Below are 19,068 nucleotides of genomic sequence, written 5' to 3'. Positions count from 1 at the left end.
GGAGAAAGCAGACACCAAGCAGAAAGGCAGCACCCAAAAGTCAAAAGAGCAGAGAGGCAAGATTATCCATTGTGAAATTTTCCCCACAGGGTGGGGGACAAAAGAGACTTAGTATATCTAATGCTGGTGACAACTTAAAACAAAAAAAAAAAACAAAAAAAAAAACACTTAGAAGACTATTTTGGCATTAAGCACTCCCCCCCCCTCTCTCTCTCTCTCTCTCTCTCTCTCTCTCTCGTGTGTGTGTGTGTGTGTGTGTGTGTGTGTGACAGCTAGGGAAGATGTCATCAGAAGAAAATGACCAAAACGTGCTGAGTAGATCGCATTTTAAAAACACAGGGCAGCATCCAATGGACTTGTTCCATTAGTGCAAGGATTTACATTTGTGGAATGAAACGTTTCTTCCCTCTTCTCTTCCCACAAGCACCCCATGCACGCCCCCAAATCTGCTCTGGAGGGTTGTATGAAAACCCAGAACAGATTTAGGAGGCACACACAGGATTAGGAGAGGGAGGGGAAGTTCTGTCAGGCAGCCCAAAGTGCATGTGCTGACAGAATGCGTGCACTATTCCACAGTAAAAATCGGTCTGAGGCTTTTTCTGTTTTGCAGAGAGGGAGGGGGGAAAGCACTCCTGCCAATAATTTGAGTGCAGGTTTCCCATTGCAACACAGAACATATTTCCTAGGAAGGTGGTGGACTCACTTTCAATGCGGTTTTTAAAGCAGAGGCTGGATATCCAGCTATCAGGAATGTACCTGGACAGGCTTGGAGTAGGTGGACTCTGAGATCATTTCCAACTCAATGATAAAGGTAACCTCGATTTTCCCATTCCGCTTAAATCAGCAACCAAGTTTGACACAGAAATGCTAATCAATCTTTATTCATTTATTGAAGCTGGCACCAGCCAGGAAGCTACAATGCTGTTGATTCCAATTGACAGTTTTCTCCACACTTAATTGCACTGTCAGTATCTGTGGTGGGATAATGAGCAGCTTGTGCGTTAAAGCTGGATCCCTCAGAGCTCACTCTGTGTAGTGAAACCCTGCCTTGAGAAGAGCCCTTGAGCATGGCTCCCTCAGTCGCTGGTAGAATCTGACAGTGGGCGTTTGCGGAAACGTTTCCAACATAAGAGCTGTTTCACAGACATGCGCCTCCTGGATTCCCTGCGTGACAGCTTCCGGCGGGGGGTGGGAGTCCTTATGGGCTGTTCTGATACCTCCTCGCTGTTCTCACTGGAAGTATCCCAGAGCCTCCCCTCCGACTCCCTTTCCTTTGGAGCTCCCGCACTCCCCCTACTGGTTCCCTCTTCTCCTGAAGAAGAGGCTCTCCTATTCTGCTGAAGCCTTCTCACCACCTGTCCTTCCGATGGCAGTTCCCTGACATCCACCTCCCCCCCAGGGCCCCCTTCACCCCCTCCCGCCTCTTCTCTTACTGGCGGCGAGGACGGAAATCCCTGGAAGGAACTCCCCTCATCCTCCGAGGATTCAAACACTTCTAACCACGGCCTACCGCCTCTTTCCCCCTCTTCCTCTCCTTCGTCGGAATCTGTTTCCACCTCCACTTCCGACTCTGGGAACCCTTCAAATTCCCCTTCCTCATCTGTAGTCCCGAAGTGCTCCCTCCTAAACCTTGCCACTGGTTGTGGTTTACTTGGGAAACGCCGATGAAACGTTTCTATTAAAATCTCGTCCTTGACTTCCTCTGCCGGTACCCATGCGTTTTCTGACTCTTCCTCCCCCTCCCATTCTACCAAGTATTCCACCTGATTCCCCTTCCACCTGGAATCAATGATCCCTGCCACATCCATGTTGCGTTCTCTCTCTTCTATGACGGGTGTCCGGGTGACCTCCCTCTCACGTTCCCCCCACTCACACCCCTCTCTGTAGGGCGACAGTAATGACCTGTGAAATACTGGGTGCAATTTCATGTGACTGGGCAATCGGAGTTTGAATGCTACTGGGTTGACCTGCTGTATGACCTCAAAGGGTCCCAATCGTTTGGGTCTCAATTTCTTACACCCTCCCTTGAACGGCAGTCCTTGGGTGGATAGCCACACCCGGTTACCCACCCTTATGGTTTCGCCTTCCCTCCTATTTCTGTCAGCTTGCTTCTTATATTCTTCTTTGGCTTTCTCTAAGTTGAGTTGGAGCTGACGGTGGATCGCTTCCATCTCTTCAACAAAATTTTCCGCTGCAGGTACACTCCACCTTCCCCCGCCCTCTCCTGGAAACGCCCGAGGATGACACCCATAATTGGCTAGAAAGGGACTCATCCCTGTGGACGCGTTCTCCGCGTTGTTGTAGGCAAATTCTGCCAGAGGTAACCAGTCCACCCAATCAGTTTCTCTGTCCTTTACATAACACCTCAGATATTGTTGCAAAACCCCGTTTGCCCTTTCTGCTTGCCCATTTGTTTCTGGGTGCCTGGCGGTGGAAAAACTTACCTCCACATGCAACATGCTCATTAGTTTCCTCCAGAACCTAGAAGTAAATTGTTTTCCTCTGTCGCTCAAAACCCTCAAGGGGGCGCCATGCAACCTAAAAATGTGCTCCACAAACAACCTTGCGGTTTCTTCCGCTGTCACTGCATGTGAACAAGCTATAAAGTGGCACATCTTAGTTAGTAGATCTACCACCACCATGACCGCGGTTTTCCCTTTGGATCTCGGTAGATCGGTCATGAAGTCTATGGATACCATCTCCCATGGCCTTTCTGGGGTGGGTAAGGGTTCCAATAACCCCGCTGGCGCCAACCTCTCTCCCTTTGCTCTTTGGCACCTGTCGCATCCCCTGACATACTCCCGCACGTCCTCCCGCACCTTGGGCCACCAAAACTCCCTGGTAACCAACCACATGGTTTTGTGCTGCCCGAAGTGCCCGGCCGTGGGGCTGTCATGCAACTGCTTAAGCACTCGCCCTCTTAGTTCCCCACCTGGTATGTAGAGCGCCCCTTTGTAATATAGTTTTCCGTTCTTTTCCTCAAACCCCCCTGCGTTTTCACCTGTCTCCCTGAGTTCCCTAAGTTTCTCTTGGGCATATTCATCGTTTTCAATACCCTCTACCAGTTCTCTTTGCCCCACCAATGCCGCCCCACAAACCCAGTGGTCCTCTGAGATGATATGTCTTTCTTCCGCCCCTCCTTCCCCCTCCAAGTACTCAGGTTTTCTGGAGAGAGCGTCCGCCCTGACATTCTCAGCCCCTGGCACGTAGCAAATCTCAAAATTGAACTTGGAGAACTCTTGCGCCCATCTTACTTGTCTCTGGTTCAACACTCGGGCTGTTCTCCAGTATTCTAGATTTTTGTGGTCTGTCCGTACTTGAACCTTGTGTTGCGCTCCAATCAACAGGTGTCTCCATCTCTTGAACGCTTCGTGGACAGCGAGTAACTCTCTGTCGTACACTGTATAATTCCTCTCAGACTTGTTCAATTTCCTCGAGAAGAAGGCACACGGCTTCCATTCCGACGTATTCGCTCCTGGCTGCAGAAGCACGGCCCCCACCGCTCTGTCAGACGCGTCGGTTTCCACCCTCATCGTCTGCTGCAGATCCACGTGTAAAAGTTGTTCTTCCGAAGCAAACGCCCTCTTTAAACTTTCGAAAGCTCGCTGCGCTTCTTCCGTCCAGACAAATTTCTTCTTACTGCTGAGACAATCCGTGATGGGGGCTGTTAAATGGGCGAAGTTCTTGATGAACTTCCGATAGAAGTTTCCGAACCCCAAAAACCTCTGCACATCTTTCTTAGTTTTCGGTGACCTCCATTCCAGCACTGCTTGCACCTTGCTAGGATCCATGGCCAGCCCCTTGTCCGACAACCGGTACCCAAGGAATTCCACCTCCCTGGCGTGAAACTGACACTTCTCCAGTTTCACCCACAGCTGGTTTTCTTGCAGTTTGCTCAGTACTTCTCTTACATCTCGCACATGCTGCTCTTCATCCTCTGAGTACACCAGCACATCGTCCAAGAACGCAGCGCAGTTCTTGTACAGCAATGGTCCTAGTACGTGATTAATAAATGATTGAAATACTGCGGAACCCGCCTGGAGGCCGAAAGGCATAACGCAGTACTCAAATGCCCCCAAGGGGGTGAACATAGTGGTTTTCCACTCATCTCCCTTTCTCATACGTATCAGGTTATACGCCCCCCTCAGGTCCAGCTTGGTAAAAATCTTCCCTTTTCTCACCCGGGTCAGAATGTCATCGATTCTGGGCATAGGGAAGGTCACGGGTTCGGACACTGCGTTTAGGGCCCTGAAATCCACAATTAATCTCGGTTTGTCCGAGTTTTTTTTGTCTACAAAGAACACTGGGCTACCCCCCACCGCTCGTGACTCCCTGATGAACCCACGCTTGAGGTTTTTGTCAATAAACTCCCTTAGCTCCTGCATCTCTCTGTCAGACATTGCATACACCTTGCCCACTGGCAATTGCGCTCCTGGAAGTAAGTTGATTTGGCAGTCAAAGGCTCTGTGCGGGGGTAGTTTATCTGCTTCCCTTTCGCTGAAGACGTCGGCAAAATCTGCATATTGTCGTGGTACCCTACCTTGTTCCATTGCTTCTATCTTTGCTAACGTGGCCTGAGTGCCTGCTTGGCCCCCTTTTTCTGTGCAGTGTCCCATACAATGTGCTGACCCAAAGGAAACCACTCTCTGATGCCATCCCACAAGCGGATCATGCAGCGCTAGCCAGCTCATCCCCAAAATGATGGGCGCTCCTCCCAACGTGGCTATATTAAACGCTATCCGTTCCGTGTGTCTTGCCACCCTCATTGTCATGGGGACCGTCTGCTGGTCTACTTCTCCCCCCAACAGCGCCCTCCCATCAATCGTGGTCACCTGCAGGGGATTTTTTAAAGGAATGGTTTGTATCTGATGGGCGGCTGCAAACTCCTTACTCATAAAGTTGCAGGAGCTGCCTGAGTCTAATAGCGCCTTCACTTTTAGTGGGTGTCCGTTTGCCAGCTCCAGCAATACCTCTATTACAAGAGCTGGTCTTGGGGGTTCTGGCGTGGGCACATTTACTGTTCCTTGGCCTGGCTGCTGTGCCCCGTCGGTGGCAGCCAGGCGTTGGCTTTTACTTGCTCCTTAGCTCCTTCTCCCTCCTCCCCAACAGCTCCCGCCATTCCTTGCCATTCCTTTCTTTGCGGACAAACTCTGGCAAAATGACCTGGCTGTTGGCAGAGAAAACATTTCTTGGCGCCTTTCCCCTCCTTCTTCCGCCCTTCACTGGGGTTTGAAATTGCGCGCGCGCGCGCTGTTCCGATTTCCATCGGCTCTGCTGGCAGAGAAGGCTGCTCTGGCATCTCTGGAATGCGGAAATCCCTCCAACGCTCCCCTTTCCCTTCCCGCTTCTCCAAGGCTCTGGCCTCCTGGCGTGACCCTATGGCCAGCGCTGATTTAGTCAGAAGGTCCATAGACTCCGCCCTGGGCCCCCGGGAAAGTTCGTCTTTCACTGCCGAAGATAGTCCTTCTTCGAACAGCATTTGTATCGGTTCCGCTGACAAATCCCATCCTAATTTATGGATCAACATGGTGAACTCAGTCCAGTACTCACGGACAGATCGGTTCCCTTGTTTACACGCCATTAACTGCCTGCGCGCCACTCCCTGCTCAATCTCGCTGGAAAACATCAGATCCATGGCGCGAAAAAACTTCCTTGTGTCCCTTAGGGCTTCATTATTGGCTGCCATTAGTGGCCTCACCCAATCCCGGGCTGTGCCTTCGAGATGCCCAATCACAAAACCAACCCTCGAATCCTCATCAGGAAAATCATCAAACTGCAGATTGAGGGCATATTGCATCTCTGTCCTGAAGGCTTGATAATTCCTGGGATCACCCCCAAACTTCTGCACCAGTCCTGGCACTTTCCTCGAGAGCTGGGCGGCTTTCCCCTTTTCTGCATCATGAGCCCTCCTCTCCTCCAGCCTCGCCGTTTGCAGAGCTAACTGTACCTCCAACATCCTGTACCTTTCTTCCAGGCTAGGACCGGCTGCAGCTGCTCCCCCATCTCCGCCTCCGGCTGGGTTGCTCATGATGCCTCTCTTTGCACAAGCTGCTTTCAGGGACTGTCAGATTGCTGTGGTGGGATAATGAGCAGCTTGTGCGTTAAAGCTGGATCCCTCAGAGCTCACTCTGTGTAGTGAAACCCTGCCTTGAGAAGAGCCCTTGAGCATGGCTCCCTCAGTCGCTGGTAGAATCTGACAGTGGGCGTTTGCGGAAACGTTTCCAACATAAGAGCTGTTTCACAGACATGCGCCTCCTGGATTCCCTGCGTGACAGCTTCCGGCGGGGGGTGGGAGTCCTTATGGGCTGTTCTGATACCTCCTCGCTGTTCTCACTGGAAGTATCCCAGAGCCTCCCCTCCGACTCCCTTTCCTTTGGAGCTCCCGCACTCCCCCTACTGGTTCCCTCTTCTCCTGAAGAAGAGGCTCTCCTATTCTGCTGAAGCCTTCTCACCACCTGTCCTTCCGATGGCAGTTCCCTGACAGTATCCACAGTGGAAAATACAGTATCAACATTATTCAGAACACATGCCAGATTTCTATTGATTCTGTGGCGAGACTGCTTTTTCCTTTTCCTCTAGATATACACAGAACATAGCTTGAGTAAGAATGCACTATTGCTGTAAACCAGTGTAAATTCACATTAGGAACCAGTTATGCAGGAAACTTTATACAGTATTCTACCCTGAAGTTCTTATAGGCTAAATAAATAGTCAAAGGTGCAACGTGAATTTTCTGGAAAATGTGTAGTCATTGTACACTGAGTTCGCCCGTTGAGATCTTCAGATTGTACATGGCTATCTACTTTGTCACAGTTGATTAGCTGATTCATGGAAATGGCAGCAAAACTGAGACTGCTCTGAAGCAAGTAGTCAGTTGTTCTAGAAGAGCTCCCCTTTGACCTGATCTAGGGCCATGTTCGCACTTGATGCATACTTGGGAGTTCCTACATGAGTAGTTTCCCCATTCACTTACGTTGAAAGTGACCAGCTCTGAGTGTGAATCCCTTTGTTTGCACACAGTTGGCCCGTCCATTGAAATGAAAGGGCAAGTTCTTGCAGAAGGAAGAGCATCACCTTGAGTGCTAAAATTCTGCAAGAGTTTAAAGGACCAGGACCTCTGCAGCTTTGTCTGTCTCTTTCATAACATAGTCCATACATAACACAGTATGAACCATATGACAGCATGCATCTGAGTGACTTTTCCCTATCCAGCAGGGAAGAGCTGCACAGAAGTCTGCAATCTCCTCATATTGCGCATGTTGGATTGTGGTGCTGTGGTATAAGGGCTCCTCCAGATAACCTGTTTATTGAGCATTCATCCCGATTTGCTTATGCAAAGGCTAGGCTATGTGTAGTCTTTACTGGGCATTTGTTCTGATTGGTTTGGGTAGCGTTTACCCATCTTCCCATTAACTTGCCACACATTTTTTGTGTGTGCAGAGGAGGGTGACCAATTGGGTATGTTTAGCTGGAAGAAAGGAAGAAAGGAAGGAAGGAAGGAAGGAAGGAAGGAAGGAAGGAAGGAAGGAAAAGAAAGAAAGAAAGAAAGAAAGAAAGAAAGAAAGAAAGAAAGAAAGAAAGAAGGCTGATCACTGAAGAATTGATGCTTTTGAATTATGGTGCTGGAGCTGGAGGAGACTCTTGAGAGTCTCATGGACTGCAAGAACATCAAACCTATCCATTCTTAAGTAAATCAGCCCTGAGTGCTCACTGGAAGGACAGATCGTGAAGCTGAGGCTCCAATACTTCTCATGAGAAGAGAAGACTCCCTGGAAAAAAACCTTGATGTTGGGAAAGATGGAGGGCACAAGGAGAAGGGGACGACAGAGGACGAGATGGTTGGATAGTGTTCTCGAAGCTACTAACATGAGTTTGACCAAACTGCGGGAGGCAGTGGAAGACAGGAGTGCCTGGCGTGCTCTGGTCCATGGGGTCACGAAGAGTCAGACACGACTAAATGACAGAAGGAGAAGGAGAAGGAGAAGGAGGAGGAGAAGGAGAAGGAGAAGGAGGAGGAGGAGGAGGAAGAGGAGGAGGAGGAGGAGGAGGAGGAGGAGGAGGAGCTTGGAGAAGAGAAAACTGAGAGGTGGGTATCTTCAGATATCTGAAGGGCTGTCACAGAGAAGATGGAACAAACCTGTTTTCTCCTGCTCTGGAAGTTGGGACCTGAACCAATGGATTCAAATTACAAGGAGATTCCAATTAAACATTAAGAAGAACTTTCTAAGAAGAGCTATTCGATAGTGGAGCAGGGTCCCTCAGAAGATGGTGAATTATTCATTCATTTATTTTATTGAATTTATAGCCTGCCCTTCCTCTCAAATGACACAGGTCAGTGGGCATAGACCTGCAGCCTTGGAAATCCTATTTAAATAATAATGCTAGCTAGTTATTTAGCTATGTGTGCAGTGGATACAAAGACATGAGATGGAAAACAAATATTAGAGCTTAAGAGACTCAAATGATAAGAGAAGCAGGCCCAGCTCCAGGACTGAGGGGGCTCAGGACAGAGTAGATCCCCTGGTGGATCCCCTCCTGCCTTGTATTGGTAGCAGGCAGCATTCTGAATTTGTGCTGGCGGCCGTTTTAACTTCCCAAAATGACTGGGTTGTTATGTTGCATCAAGTACGCTGCAGAAAGTTAAAATGGAGTCCTCCCCTCCCAGTACAAGGGGTCAGGGTAGGCATCACCAGCACAAAAATGTATCCTGGCAGCTGCCTAAAGGCACCATGTGCTGAAATCAGGTCTGCTGAGAGCTTTTTCTAAAACAAGTTGGATGAACATATTTTGAATTGGCCAAAACAGCAGAGAGAAGAAATCAATCTTCCCGGTTACATAAAAGAGCTCCATCCGTTGTGAGTCATTACCCATAAAAGCTGATGGAAGAAGTGATTTTTTGGAAAAAAACCAATCAGAGGTAAATGTACCCTCTCAGTATGGCTTATTATAGCCCAATAATGTCAACACTAAATGGAAAGACAAGCAGATATTAACGCTTTTATGTGCAGGTGGGTCACCGGTAGGTAATGATTGTACTACGTATTTTGTAATATTATCAGGCTTTCTCCTTGTGTTCTTTTTGATTCCTAAGATAAAAGTCTATATACTGGTGCAAGGAAATAACAGATGCATTAAGTGAGATATGCTACAACTTTTCACATGACTTAGTAGTCAAAGAATGGTATTTATAATAAATCAAAACTTTTGTTTGTACTCCTGGAGTGCACAAATGTGAAGCAGCTTGTTGTACGTTGGCTGAAATAATTCGAGTGGCGCTCAGTTGTAAATAGACTTTACAATTCCTTGTTCATTATATCTGACTGACACTGTTTCTCAGGTGAACCAATAATTCCAAATGAACAACACTTTTTGACAGAAAAAGTACCAAATTAAAATACATAGAGATGAACAATTATCCAATTTTCTATTCACAGTACTAATAAAGGAGAACTATGAAATATCCTAGGGGCATTTGGTTGAATGGGGTTCTTTTTTTGTTTTATTATACCTTTACAAATATAATTTGAATCAATGCAAATATTAACTGATTCTTAGGAGAGTTGTTGGGGACGCAGGTGGCGCTGTGGGTTAAAGCCTCAGCGCCTAGGACTTGCCGATCGAAAGGTCGGCGGTTCGAATCCCTGCGGCGGGGTGCGCTCCCGCTGCTCGGTCCCAGCGCCTGCCAACCTAGCAGTTCGAAAGCACCTCCGGGTGCAAGTAGATAAATAGGGACCGCTTACCAGCGGGAAGGTAAACAGCGTTTCCGTGTGCGGCTCTGGCTTGCCAGAGCAGCGATGTCACGCTGGCCACGTGACCCGGAAGTGTCTCCGGACAGCGCTGGCCCCTGGCCTCTTAAGTGAGATGGGCGCACAACCCCAGAGTCTGTCAAGACTGGCCCGTACGGGCAGGGGTACCTTTACCTTTACCTTTAGGAGAGTTGTTTGGAAAGGTAATTTTACCAGATATCATCTGTTAATGATGATAATGGTGGCAATGAGCTACTTCGCCCTCCTCTGCTTGAAGGTGGGTTGCTGTCAGCTCTGACACTTGTTTTGCCCCTCACCGGCAAACAGCAGTTCCCTCAAGTAGGCAGAGCACATCACCTGCAGGAGAGGCAAGGCAAGCCCCCCTTCTCCTCTTGCCCACCTGCACTATCATTTGCTGGGACTTCAGTGCCACCTTTCCAGATTGCCTGGGAGAAGTTGGCACGGGCACATTGGCAGAAGAGGAAATGGGCAGGGAAGTAGAGTGCTGTGGCATTTTATGTAGGCTAACACAAAATGTTAAGTGCTAATATATGCAAATGTTTTCTGATGTCCCAGGGAATTTCTGGTTCCCCTCCTTTGCCTCCCAGGCCCCGTTTTTAACCCCAGGCAAGGGTATGATATTCTCCCTGCACCACCTATCCTGGTCCCTGTCCCAAAGCACACATCATGATTAATGCTCAGTAAAAGGACATCCAGAGGGCTAAGAAAAACACTTCTACTGAACAAAAGTCTGCACTGTAAAAAGTACTGAGTTTTGGGGGTTCAAAAAGATTAAAACTAGATTGTATTAGATTCTATTATTTTTCAAGTGGCTTTCACTGATTTATATATGATTGTGCAGTTCCTTTGATTGCACTCAAATGCACTCCACTGTAATATTCATCTTACAAAAGTCCACAAAAGGGGAAGTCTTGAATAGTTAGGATAGTTAAGAGGCACTTTCTTGACCCAACAGTGGATTTATGCTAGGTAAAAATGACAGATTAGCAGCCATTGTTAGTCGCAGAGTAGACCCACTGAAATCAATGGACTGAAGTCCATTGTGGTTTTAATGGGTCTACTCTATGAATATGACCTTGTTGGATATCACCTACAATGTGCATAAATGCAAATTCCCCCCCCCCCCGCAAAAAAAAGTACTATGGGGACATTTTTGTTTGCTCAAGGCAGGTGGCAAATAGCAGCTGATGGGGGGCCGCAGTGGGTGCAAAGGGTTAAAGTTACCCCACATTCCCAATCCAAGTTGTGGCTGAAATTAACATTGCACAACTGCAAATTATGTGACTAACATAACATCTAGTTTGGCCTGAATTGAGCAATGGAGTGATCCAACGAACACAGCTACCGTGCAACTTCCATTATTTCAATAAGCTTGCATACCAGCCCTGTACTCTCCTACCGAAAAGATGGAAATTGGACAGCAAGAAAGAAAAACAGATTGCAATGAATTTAGTGTATGTAACAACTATAGGAGGGCGCCATAAATTTGCAAAACATGGCAGGCTGCCATCCCCTACAAATTCTTGGAACAAGATAAAGTCATTCATATACTTAACAGATGTCAACTATAGTAAAACACTGCAAAAATGCTACTCATAGCAAATCCGGGTTTGGCTCCCTGCTCGCAGCGTAATTGACTTGGCAAATGAAAAGAGGTAATCTGGAGTAATAAAATGTACAACAGCAAGACCACACACAACGATGGACCTCATTGACGGCTGCAAATATTTATACAACACTAAAAAAAAATAATGGCTTGATTAAGATGTAAGAATATACTTGCTATCTTTAGAACTCTGAAATCAGTTTGCGTCCAACGTGGATTGAAATAACAGTTGAAAATAGTGCAACTTGCGACCCGCCAAGCTAAATTTCAACTCAAAAAATTTCAACTCCCTTGCTTTTGCCCGTCCAAGGCAGGCAACAAAGTCAACATCAATTTTCAAAGAGTGTCCAAATTGTTTTAAAGTACATGACTGCTGGCCTGGCAGTCAGCTTTATAAATATGTAGCGCACACACAGTTCCACTGCTGGTCATTCTGTTCCTGACAGGCTGTGCTTTCCTGTGTCGCTATCACAATACATACATACATACATACATACATACATACATAATCAAAATCGCCATACTGGGCATGGTCACAGCTGCTATCAAGGTTCAGCACAGCCTGGGCCCCTGCCGAACAACCATAACCCAGAAGAGGGTTTACCAAAAAGAGGTGTTTCAACCTGCTCCCCCTTTTGGCCATTGGAAACTGCTAATTTACCCACCTTTTCCCTCAGCCCAGAGGGAGCAAGCAAGCAAAAACTTGCTGTGCTGATAAAGGGGAGGAGCAGCTGCCACTTCTTGCATCCTTATTGGCTCTCTGCCTGACAAGCAAGCCGATGGCACCAAGGGAGAGGACAAGGAGAAGGAGGAGGAGCAGTTGGTGACAATATTGGCGGAAGAGGAGTGCTCCCCCACTAAGTGTCTCACCCAAGGGCCCCGCAAAACCTGGAGCTGGCATTAAAGCATGGGGGATATTCCTTATGAAACACGATCCTTACATGCTCAGAGCTGCCATTAATCTTGTCTCAGAAGAAGCTTATGAGTCTCTCAAACAAAGGCTATTTAGTCAAAGCTTTCTACCTTTCTTGGTCAGGGTGCATGTCTTAAAACAGGATGACACCAGAAACCACCCACCTACACAATTGTGGAAGCAAACCTGTGGCTTCTTAAAGATGAGCACGTCTGACATTGGCTTTTGTGTTCCTCTCTCCAAGAAACTCACCTCAAGGGGTGCTCAGATAAATACACAGGCATTTGGATTTTCCTTCTCACTCCTGGAAACCAACGTGCTTGTCTTTACTGACCTCCCAAACACTTCCTTGAGGTGGCCCCATGGACAGAGTGTTAACATCACTTCAGGAGCATGATGGGGGCCAATTCACAGAGGCCTTGCGCTTGTAGCCGGGAAATCTCCAGAGGCCCAGAGAAAATACGGAGAGGGTTTTGTCAGGTGACCAGGCCCAGGAACTTACACTGTGATCTTAAATTTTCTGCCACCATGGACATACAATGACTATTCTTCACCCCCCCCCGAAATGGTTTGATTTGTTGTATGCTATAGGTTTACCTTATGCAGCTATAAACAAGGTAATGCATATTGACAGACAGTTAACTTTACAGTTCAGCTACTGAAAGATGCTTGCGCAACTTTAGAATTTGTTTGCTTATTCAAGGCAGTGCAGATGAAGTGACCGGCTTCCATAACTTTGTAAAGATTCACACCCTAAAAAAGAGACAAACAGACAGAGATTTTATGCCTAGTAATTCATTCTAATTATTTGTGTGTGTGTGTGTGTGTGTGTGTGTGTACACACATGCATATGGGGGTGTTAGCAAACTCTACCCTAATACTAAGATGGGTGAGCTGTTCAGAGAATCCAAAATGCAACCTACTTAATTCAGATTTAAGTTGGTATTCCATGCACACTTACACTCGGAGATGAATATCACTGAAACTGATGAGCTCATTTCTAAGTAACTGTGCTTAAGTGTGCGGTAAACACTAAAAATCTGGGAAACTTTGAAATCATGAAGGGATTGTCTTCTCATAGTGTCACAATTTTCTGAGATATGCTGTGTAGCAACTCATGATAAGGCATCCTCCTGTCAGGAACTGGGCAGAGGAAGAATAGTGGAGACCACCTCCTCAGCCCGACCCTTCCAGAGAAGAAGAAGACAGTTCAGCATTACAACAGGGGTTTGAGGGAGATCACAGATCAGAGGCAGATGAGGGGGAAAGATGGGAAATAATGGGAGAGGAGGAAGAAGAAGCACCAGAGTTTGGAAAGTTTTGGAATGCTTTGAAAGATGGGAAATAATGGGAGAGGAGGAAGAAGAAGCACCAGAGTTTGGAGTTTGGAATGCTTTCTAAAGACACTGATGGACACAGTGTCTTTAGAAAGCATTCCAAACTCCCCCTCTCCCAGAAGCCGACAGGCATTGAAAGTAGGAGAGCAGAGAGCTCAGAGGCAGAGGGCACTTCTCAGCACCCATAGTGATGACGCATGAAGGGAGAGAGGGAGGAGGTGGAGACTCACTCAGGGCAACACCATTACTTTAGGAGGCTGCATTTCTACGCCTCTCTCTATGAATATTGAATAAATAGCATTGGTAAGAACTTTCCATGTCTTATCCGTTCCTGGCTACCTGCTTGGGGGGTTGGATCCTCTGACGCCTGACACCTCCGTAGGATCACCCTGACTTTGGAATGCCCTCTCCTCTCAGGTGCAAGCAGCACCAAAACACTGATGGGAGTCGTGATAACAGTAAAAACACAGCTGCCCACCCGAGCATTTGACTCAAGTAGTGCCTCTTGCTTGGATAATGTAGTTATGTTGCTAGAATATTGTCTGTTTTCTACATTAAAGCTGTGTTTAAATGAAATATTGTTTTATTGTATTTTAATGTCTCTTGCTCTGGGGTTGTGTGAACAATGACGAGAGGTTTATAAATCATTCAAATAGATAACATGTGCTTCAATTTGAAGTGTAACAATACCAAATACTATTTCTGAACCCTGTTGATTTTGGTACACAAATTTGACAGGGTTGGGAAAGAACTTAAGCCACCTCAAATCATATTTTTGCCTCCTGACAAAAATCCCCAGATGTTATAGATCTGTGAGACTAAGCTGACCTTTGGAGCACCGCACACTCTGCCTGCAGATGTTCTCAACATTTCAGTTTTCCTTCAGCTAACTGACACCTCGACGAATCATTTTCAATGCCTTTCTAAAACAGGCATTAGCCGTCACCCCAATGAGCAGAGCCCATTGGAAAACGCTGGCAGGAATTCAAAAAGCATATCGTTCATTGTGTCCCTCTCAAACCGACTTCAGTCAACAAAGCAAGAACAGGAACATAGTGGTGAGAGGAAGCGAGGAGATAGAACAGATCAAAGGTAAACATGAAGCAACATTCAGGATTTGTAAGTGCTGCCTGCTGTCAAGAGAGAAATGCTACAGGACATGAAAATGATAAATTCTCAGAACTCTCAGATCTAGTACTAGTAGTTGTTTGGGGAACTGGTGCTTTGGGTTTTTTGAATAGGGGTTCTTTTATTTTGAAGGGACAAACATGGGTGTGTATCCCCATCCTGAATATATTGGCTGGACGTGTATGCAAAGTCATATCTTTATTTACATAAAATAAAGCTTGTTGAAGACTTTCCTTTTTCAGCAAGCCTTCTAAGTGGAGATTGATACCCCATATGGTATCTGTAGTAGAGGATTTGAAACTGATTTCATTCGTTCATTTTGTTGTGGCTTGTTTAATTTGTGATTGTTTTTCGCATTTGCTTTGAATTTGTTTTAATATGTGCAATTGTTTTAACTGTTTTTAGATACGTGGTGCTTTTATATACGTATTGCTAACCGCTTTGAGATGCCTTGTGGGAAGTAATTCGTTGATAATAACAACAATACACGAGACGGGGAGAAAGATGAAATAAACCAAAGAATGAGAGCTGATTTCACACGCCTTTTCCATGGGACTGTCAGTGTTCCGGAGGAATCAGTTCCAGGGGAAAGACCCATGTGAGTGGCCATGCTCACATGTCTGAATCATTTAAATGTTTTCCCAGCCATTGCATGGGCAACTCATGGATAAGCAAGTTCTAATGCAGCCAGGAGGATGCCCAAAGAGAACCTTAATGAATCCACATCTTGGTCGGCTAAGAAGCATCCAGTGTTGTTCCATGCGCATAAGAAGCACAAGAGAAGCAACTCAGCGGTAAACTATTTATAGGGGGGAAATCAAATTTTTATCTCTAACACATCCAGGTAATTGAATGGTTGCAGGTGGTGCTTAAAATAAATTATTGGGAGGGATGGAGGGACAACTATTGTCTTAAAAGTCTATGGGATCGCAAGACTTGTCCCCACTCAAGGGCCTCCTACCTTCCTCCCTATTATTTGATTCATGACAGAAGAAGAAGAAGAAGAAGAAGAAGAAGAAGAAGAAGAAGAAGAAGAAGAAGAAGAGGAGGAGGAGGAGGAGGAGTTTGGATTTGATATCCCACCTTTCACTCCCTTTAAGGAGTCTCAAAGCGGCTAACATTCTCCTTTCCCTTCCTCCCCCACAACAAACACTTTGTGAGGTGAGTGAGGCTGAGAGACTTCAAAGAAGTGTGACTGCCCAAGGTCACCCAGCAGCTGCATGTGGAGGAGCGGAGACGCGAACCCGGTTCACCAGATTACGAGTCTACTGCTCTTAACCACTGCACCACACTGGCAGACTTCCATTGCAAGGTGAAGTCAACAGTACAGAACTACAAAAACCAATGGTCTGATTCTATATAAGGCAGCTTCACCTGCTCACATTTTTGCCATTTTCACCCATGTACTCCAGAGTCCAGTGTGTGTTCACATGTACATTCCCAGTGCTTTTTTTTCTTTAAAATATGTTTAGGGGTACTCTCATTTTCCTACTCATATTGAAATACTGCCCCTCAATGAGGCCAAACTTAGATTCACAAAATGTTTAGAGGTATGCATACCCCTGCATACCCCCAGGAAAAAAGCAATGCACATAGTAGCTACTCTGTGAATGCTAGCTGACAACCATTGTTAGAAAGCAGCATATCTAACTACCAACAGAGAATAGGATCCTATGGCAGCCGCTCAATACAGATAGGAGGCTTTCCGCTGGCAGCAATAGGATTCCAAGCAAGCTTATTTTCTCGTAACAAATGCTTGCAAAGTCATCCTTTCGACAGGACCAAAAGCAAGCTAAATGGTCTGACATTTCCCCAAAATGCATCAGCATGATTCATACCGATATGCCCAGTTGCTTGTGTATGTACTCAAATCAACATAGTGAGCAAGACTTCCAATCCATAGTTTTAAGAAATCTGCAAAAGTTTAAGAGGTACATGAAAAACAGCTTACCGTATTGATTCCCAAGCCATTCAGCATATATAGCACATCTTCTGTGGCTACATTGCCTGTGGCACCTTTTGCATAGGGGCAACCTCCTAAGCCGGCAGCAGCAGAATCCACAACATGAACTCCCATCTGAAAAACAATCAAAAGCAATAATTCTCAATTCAATATGCTCATTGGAGTGGGCTGAACCAAAAAAAAAGGAAAAAAAAAGAAGGCCAACACACATAGAGAGCATTTTCTGCATTTTCGAGCAATTTCTCTTCATTTTCTATTCTACATTTAAACTTGTGTTTTATTGTGACTTATTTTAGACAATAATTTGAGTTATCTGGGAAGGTTAACACATTCCTGCTTTGTTATACAGTCGTACCTTGGACGGAATCCGTTCCGGTAGTCCGTTCAACTTCCAAAACGTTCAGAAACCAAAGCACGGCTTCTGATTGGCTGCAGGAAGCTCCTGCAGCCAATCGGAAGCCACGGAAGCCCCGTTGGATGTTCAGGTTCCAAAGAATGTTTGCAAACCAGAACACTCACTTCCGGGCTTGTGGCATTCGGGAGCCAAAACATCTGAGTACCAAGGCATTTGGGATCCAAGGTATGACTGGATATTTGAACCTACCATTTTTTAAAAAGTCATAATTTTTGAAACATATTTGTACATTCTTTTACTACCACAACCTGCTGTGTGACCATAGGATGAAAGAGATGGGTAAGGAATCCAAATGATGATGATGATGATGATGATATCAATAAGCTCTGGAGAACCAGTAGCTTAAGCTGATGTGTTCAAAAGCGGGGAAGGAACCATCCATTAGGTGGAAAGCAATCACTGGAACCTCAATGTTCATATATATATGCTATGAATTGCAGCTGTGGACAGAACAGAGGTTTCAAGCTTTTGATCATAGATGAAAATAATTTTCCAAGTGTTTCTCAAACAGATCATCCCAGTCATCTGCATCCATCTTCTCTTGCATTTGGCATGTTTCCCCCACTGCAATCAAGCAAAATGGATTTTTTGGCACTCAGTTTCAGCTTAATCATTGTGTGGGCTCCTTCAAATATCTGCAGACAGTGTAATTTGAAGTTTCATTTGACGCTAACAATTAAACACATACACCCCACTGGTCTGAATAGCTTGGAGTCAGCAAGCCAAGTGCAGCCTGGGCTGTATTCTGGCCTGCCTGGTGTTTAATTACTTCCACATTTTGGCATGCAAAGACACCCAAATTGAAATGCTTATGGAGTTCATACTGGACTTCCCATGTATGGACTGTGGTTTTGGGACACGGTACTATAAATTAAATCTAAATTATTATTCTTTATTAACTGCCTTTCACCCTAAGGTCCCAGGGCAGGTCACAACATTTAAACACAATGTTAAAAGCTGATTAAAACAACTTACAATAAAAAATAAGGTGGATATGCATGATGTGAATAACTTATTTTGCTATGACGCTTTGTTAAAAAAGAAAAACAAAATGAAAACTGTTCCTTCACTGACCACTTGGAGTCACTGTTGCCTCAAGATGTGCCATTTTCTGTTTGTGCTACTGATAACTGGACAACTTTTTCTGTTGAAGCTGCTGGCTAAGTGGACAGTAAGATGTCCCCATTATTCAGCATTGGGTTTTTTGAAGATAGGATGTTCAAACTAGCAGAGGGGGCAATGTGCCACTTCTAAGGGCATAAAAATGGCAGCTTAAATGTAAGCTTGCCATATGTCCTAAATTTCCCAGACATATATCCGGAATGCTGCGGTCTGTCAAATGTCCAGGAAAACCCGGATGAATGGCAGCCCATGTTGGCAGTGCCATTTTTGCTGATTTCCCTTTGTTTCCCAATGTTGAATGACATCTGACCGCAGTCTTGAATTTTCCCACAGTGACCCAGTATTCAAGTGCCCTGATACTGAGGGGAATGTAGAGAGATGGACATCACTCTGTTTTTGTGAATAAGATGGCTGTCACACGCAGAAAACACGGCTGCCGTGGGGTGGGGCTTTTGTGGCATTGGCCATCTTCCTCTCCCCCCTACTTGCCCGCCCACAACAAATCATTTTGTTCTTCAAATCAACACACTGAGAAGTGTTTCACTTTGACTCATTTGATGTAGTACCGATAGAAAATGCAATGTGTGAAGCGCTGCAAAACCTGCTCTGCCCCACCAAAAGGAACGTGTTACCAGCCACTAAATTAAGTATTAAATGAAAAGGGTGCAAATGTTGAGATTGGGATCTAGTCTGCATACACACCAGAAGTTGAAAATACATGTAAAGCACATTATTCCCCTCACCAAGGAATCCTGGGTAATTTGTTACGGGTGCTGGGAATTGTAGGTCAGTGTTAGATAGACTGCACGTCTCAGGA

At 45.9% G+C, this 19,068-nt stretch overlaps 1 protein-coding gene and 1 long non-coding RNA gene across 2 annotated transcripts in view; one reads left to right on the top strand and one right to left on the bottom strand.

Moving 5' to 3' along the window:
• The first annotated feature begins 7,800 nt into the window (after positions 1-7,800).
• LOC307212946 lies at positions 7,801-10,889 on the top strand. The gene is made up of 2 exons (XR_013837270.1): positions 7,801-9,559; positions 9,936-10,889. It is a non-coding gene; the product is annotated as an uncharacterized lncRNA (long non-coding RNA).
• A 28-nt stretch (positions 10,890-10,917) lies between these two features.
• Positions 10,918-19,068, bottom strand: part of HMGCLL1 (3-hydroxy-3-methylglutaryl-CoA lyase like 1) — a 60,347-nt gene continuing 52,196 nt past the window's right edge. Inside the window, exons 8-9 of the mRNA XM_079970530.1 lie at positions 16,703-16,828; positions 10,918-13,039 (exon numbers count right to left, since the gene is read on the bottom strand). Of these exons, the coding sequence (XP_079826656.1) occupies positions 12,938-13,039; positions 16,703-16,828 (228 nt within the window). The 3' untranslated portion in view covers positions 10,918-12,937. The remainder of the gene's footprint in view (positions 13,040-16,702; positions 16,829-19,068) is intronic.

This window comes from Podarcis cretensis (assembly GCF_951804945.1).
Source record: "Podarcis cretensis genome assembly, chromosome: 3".
Taxonomy (NCBI): Eukaryota; Metazoa; Chordata; class Lepidosauria; order Squamata; family Lacertidae; genus Podarcis; species Podarcis cretensis.
Note: the sequence above shows the minus strand (reverse complement) of the source record. Positions and strands in the feature narration are given on the sequence as shown.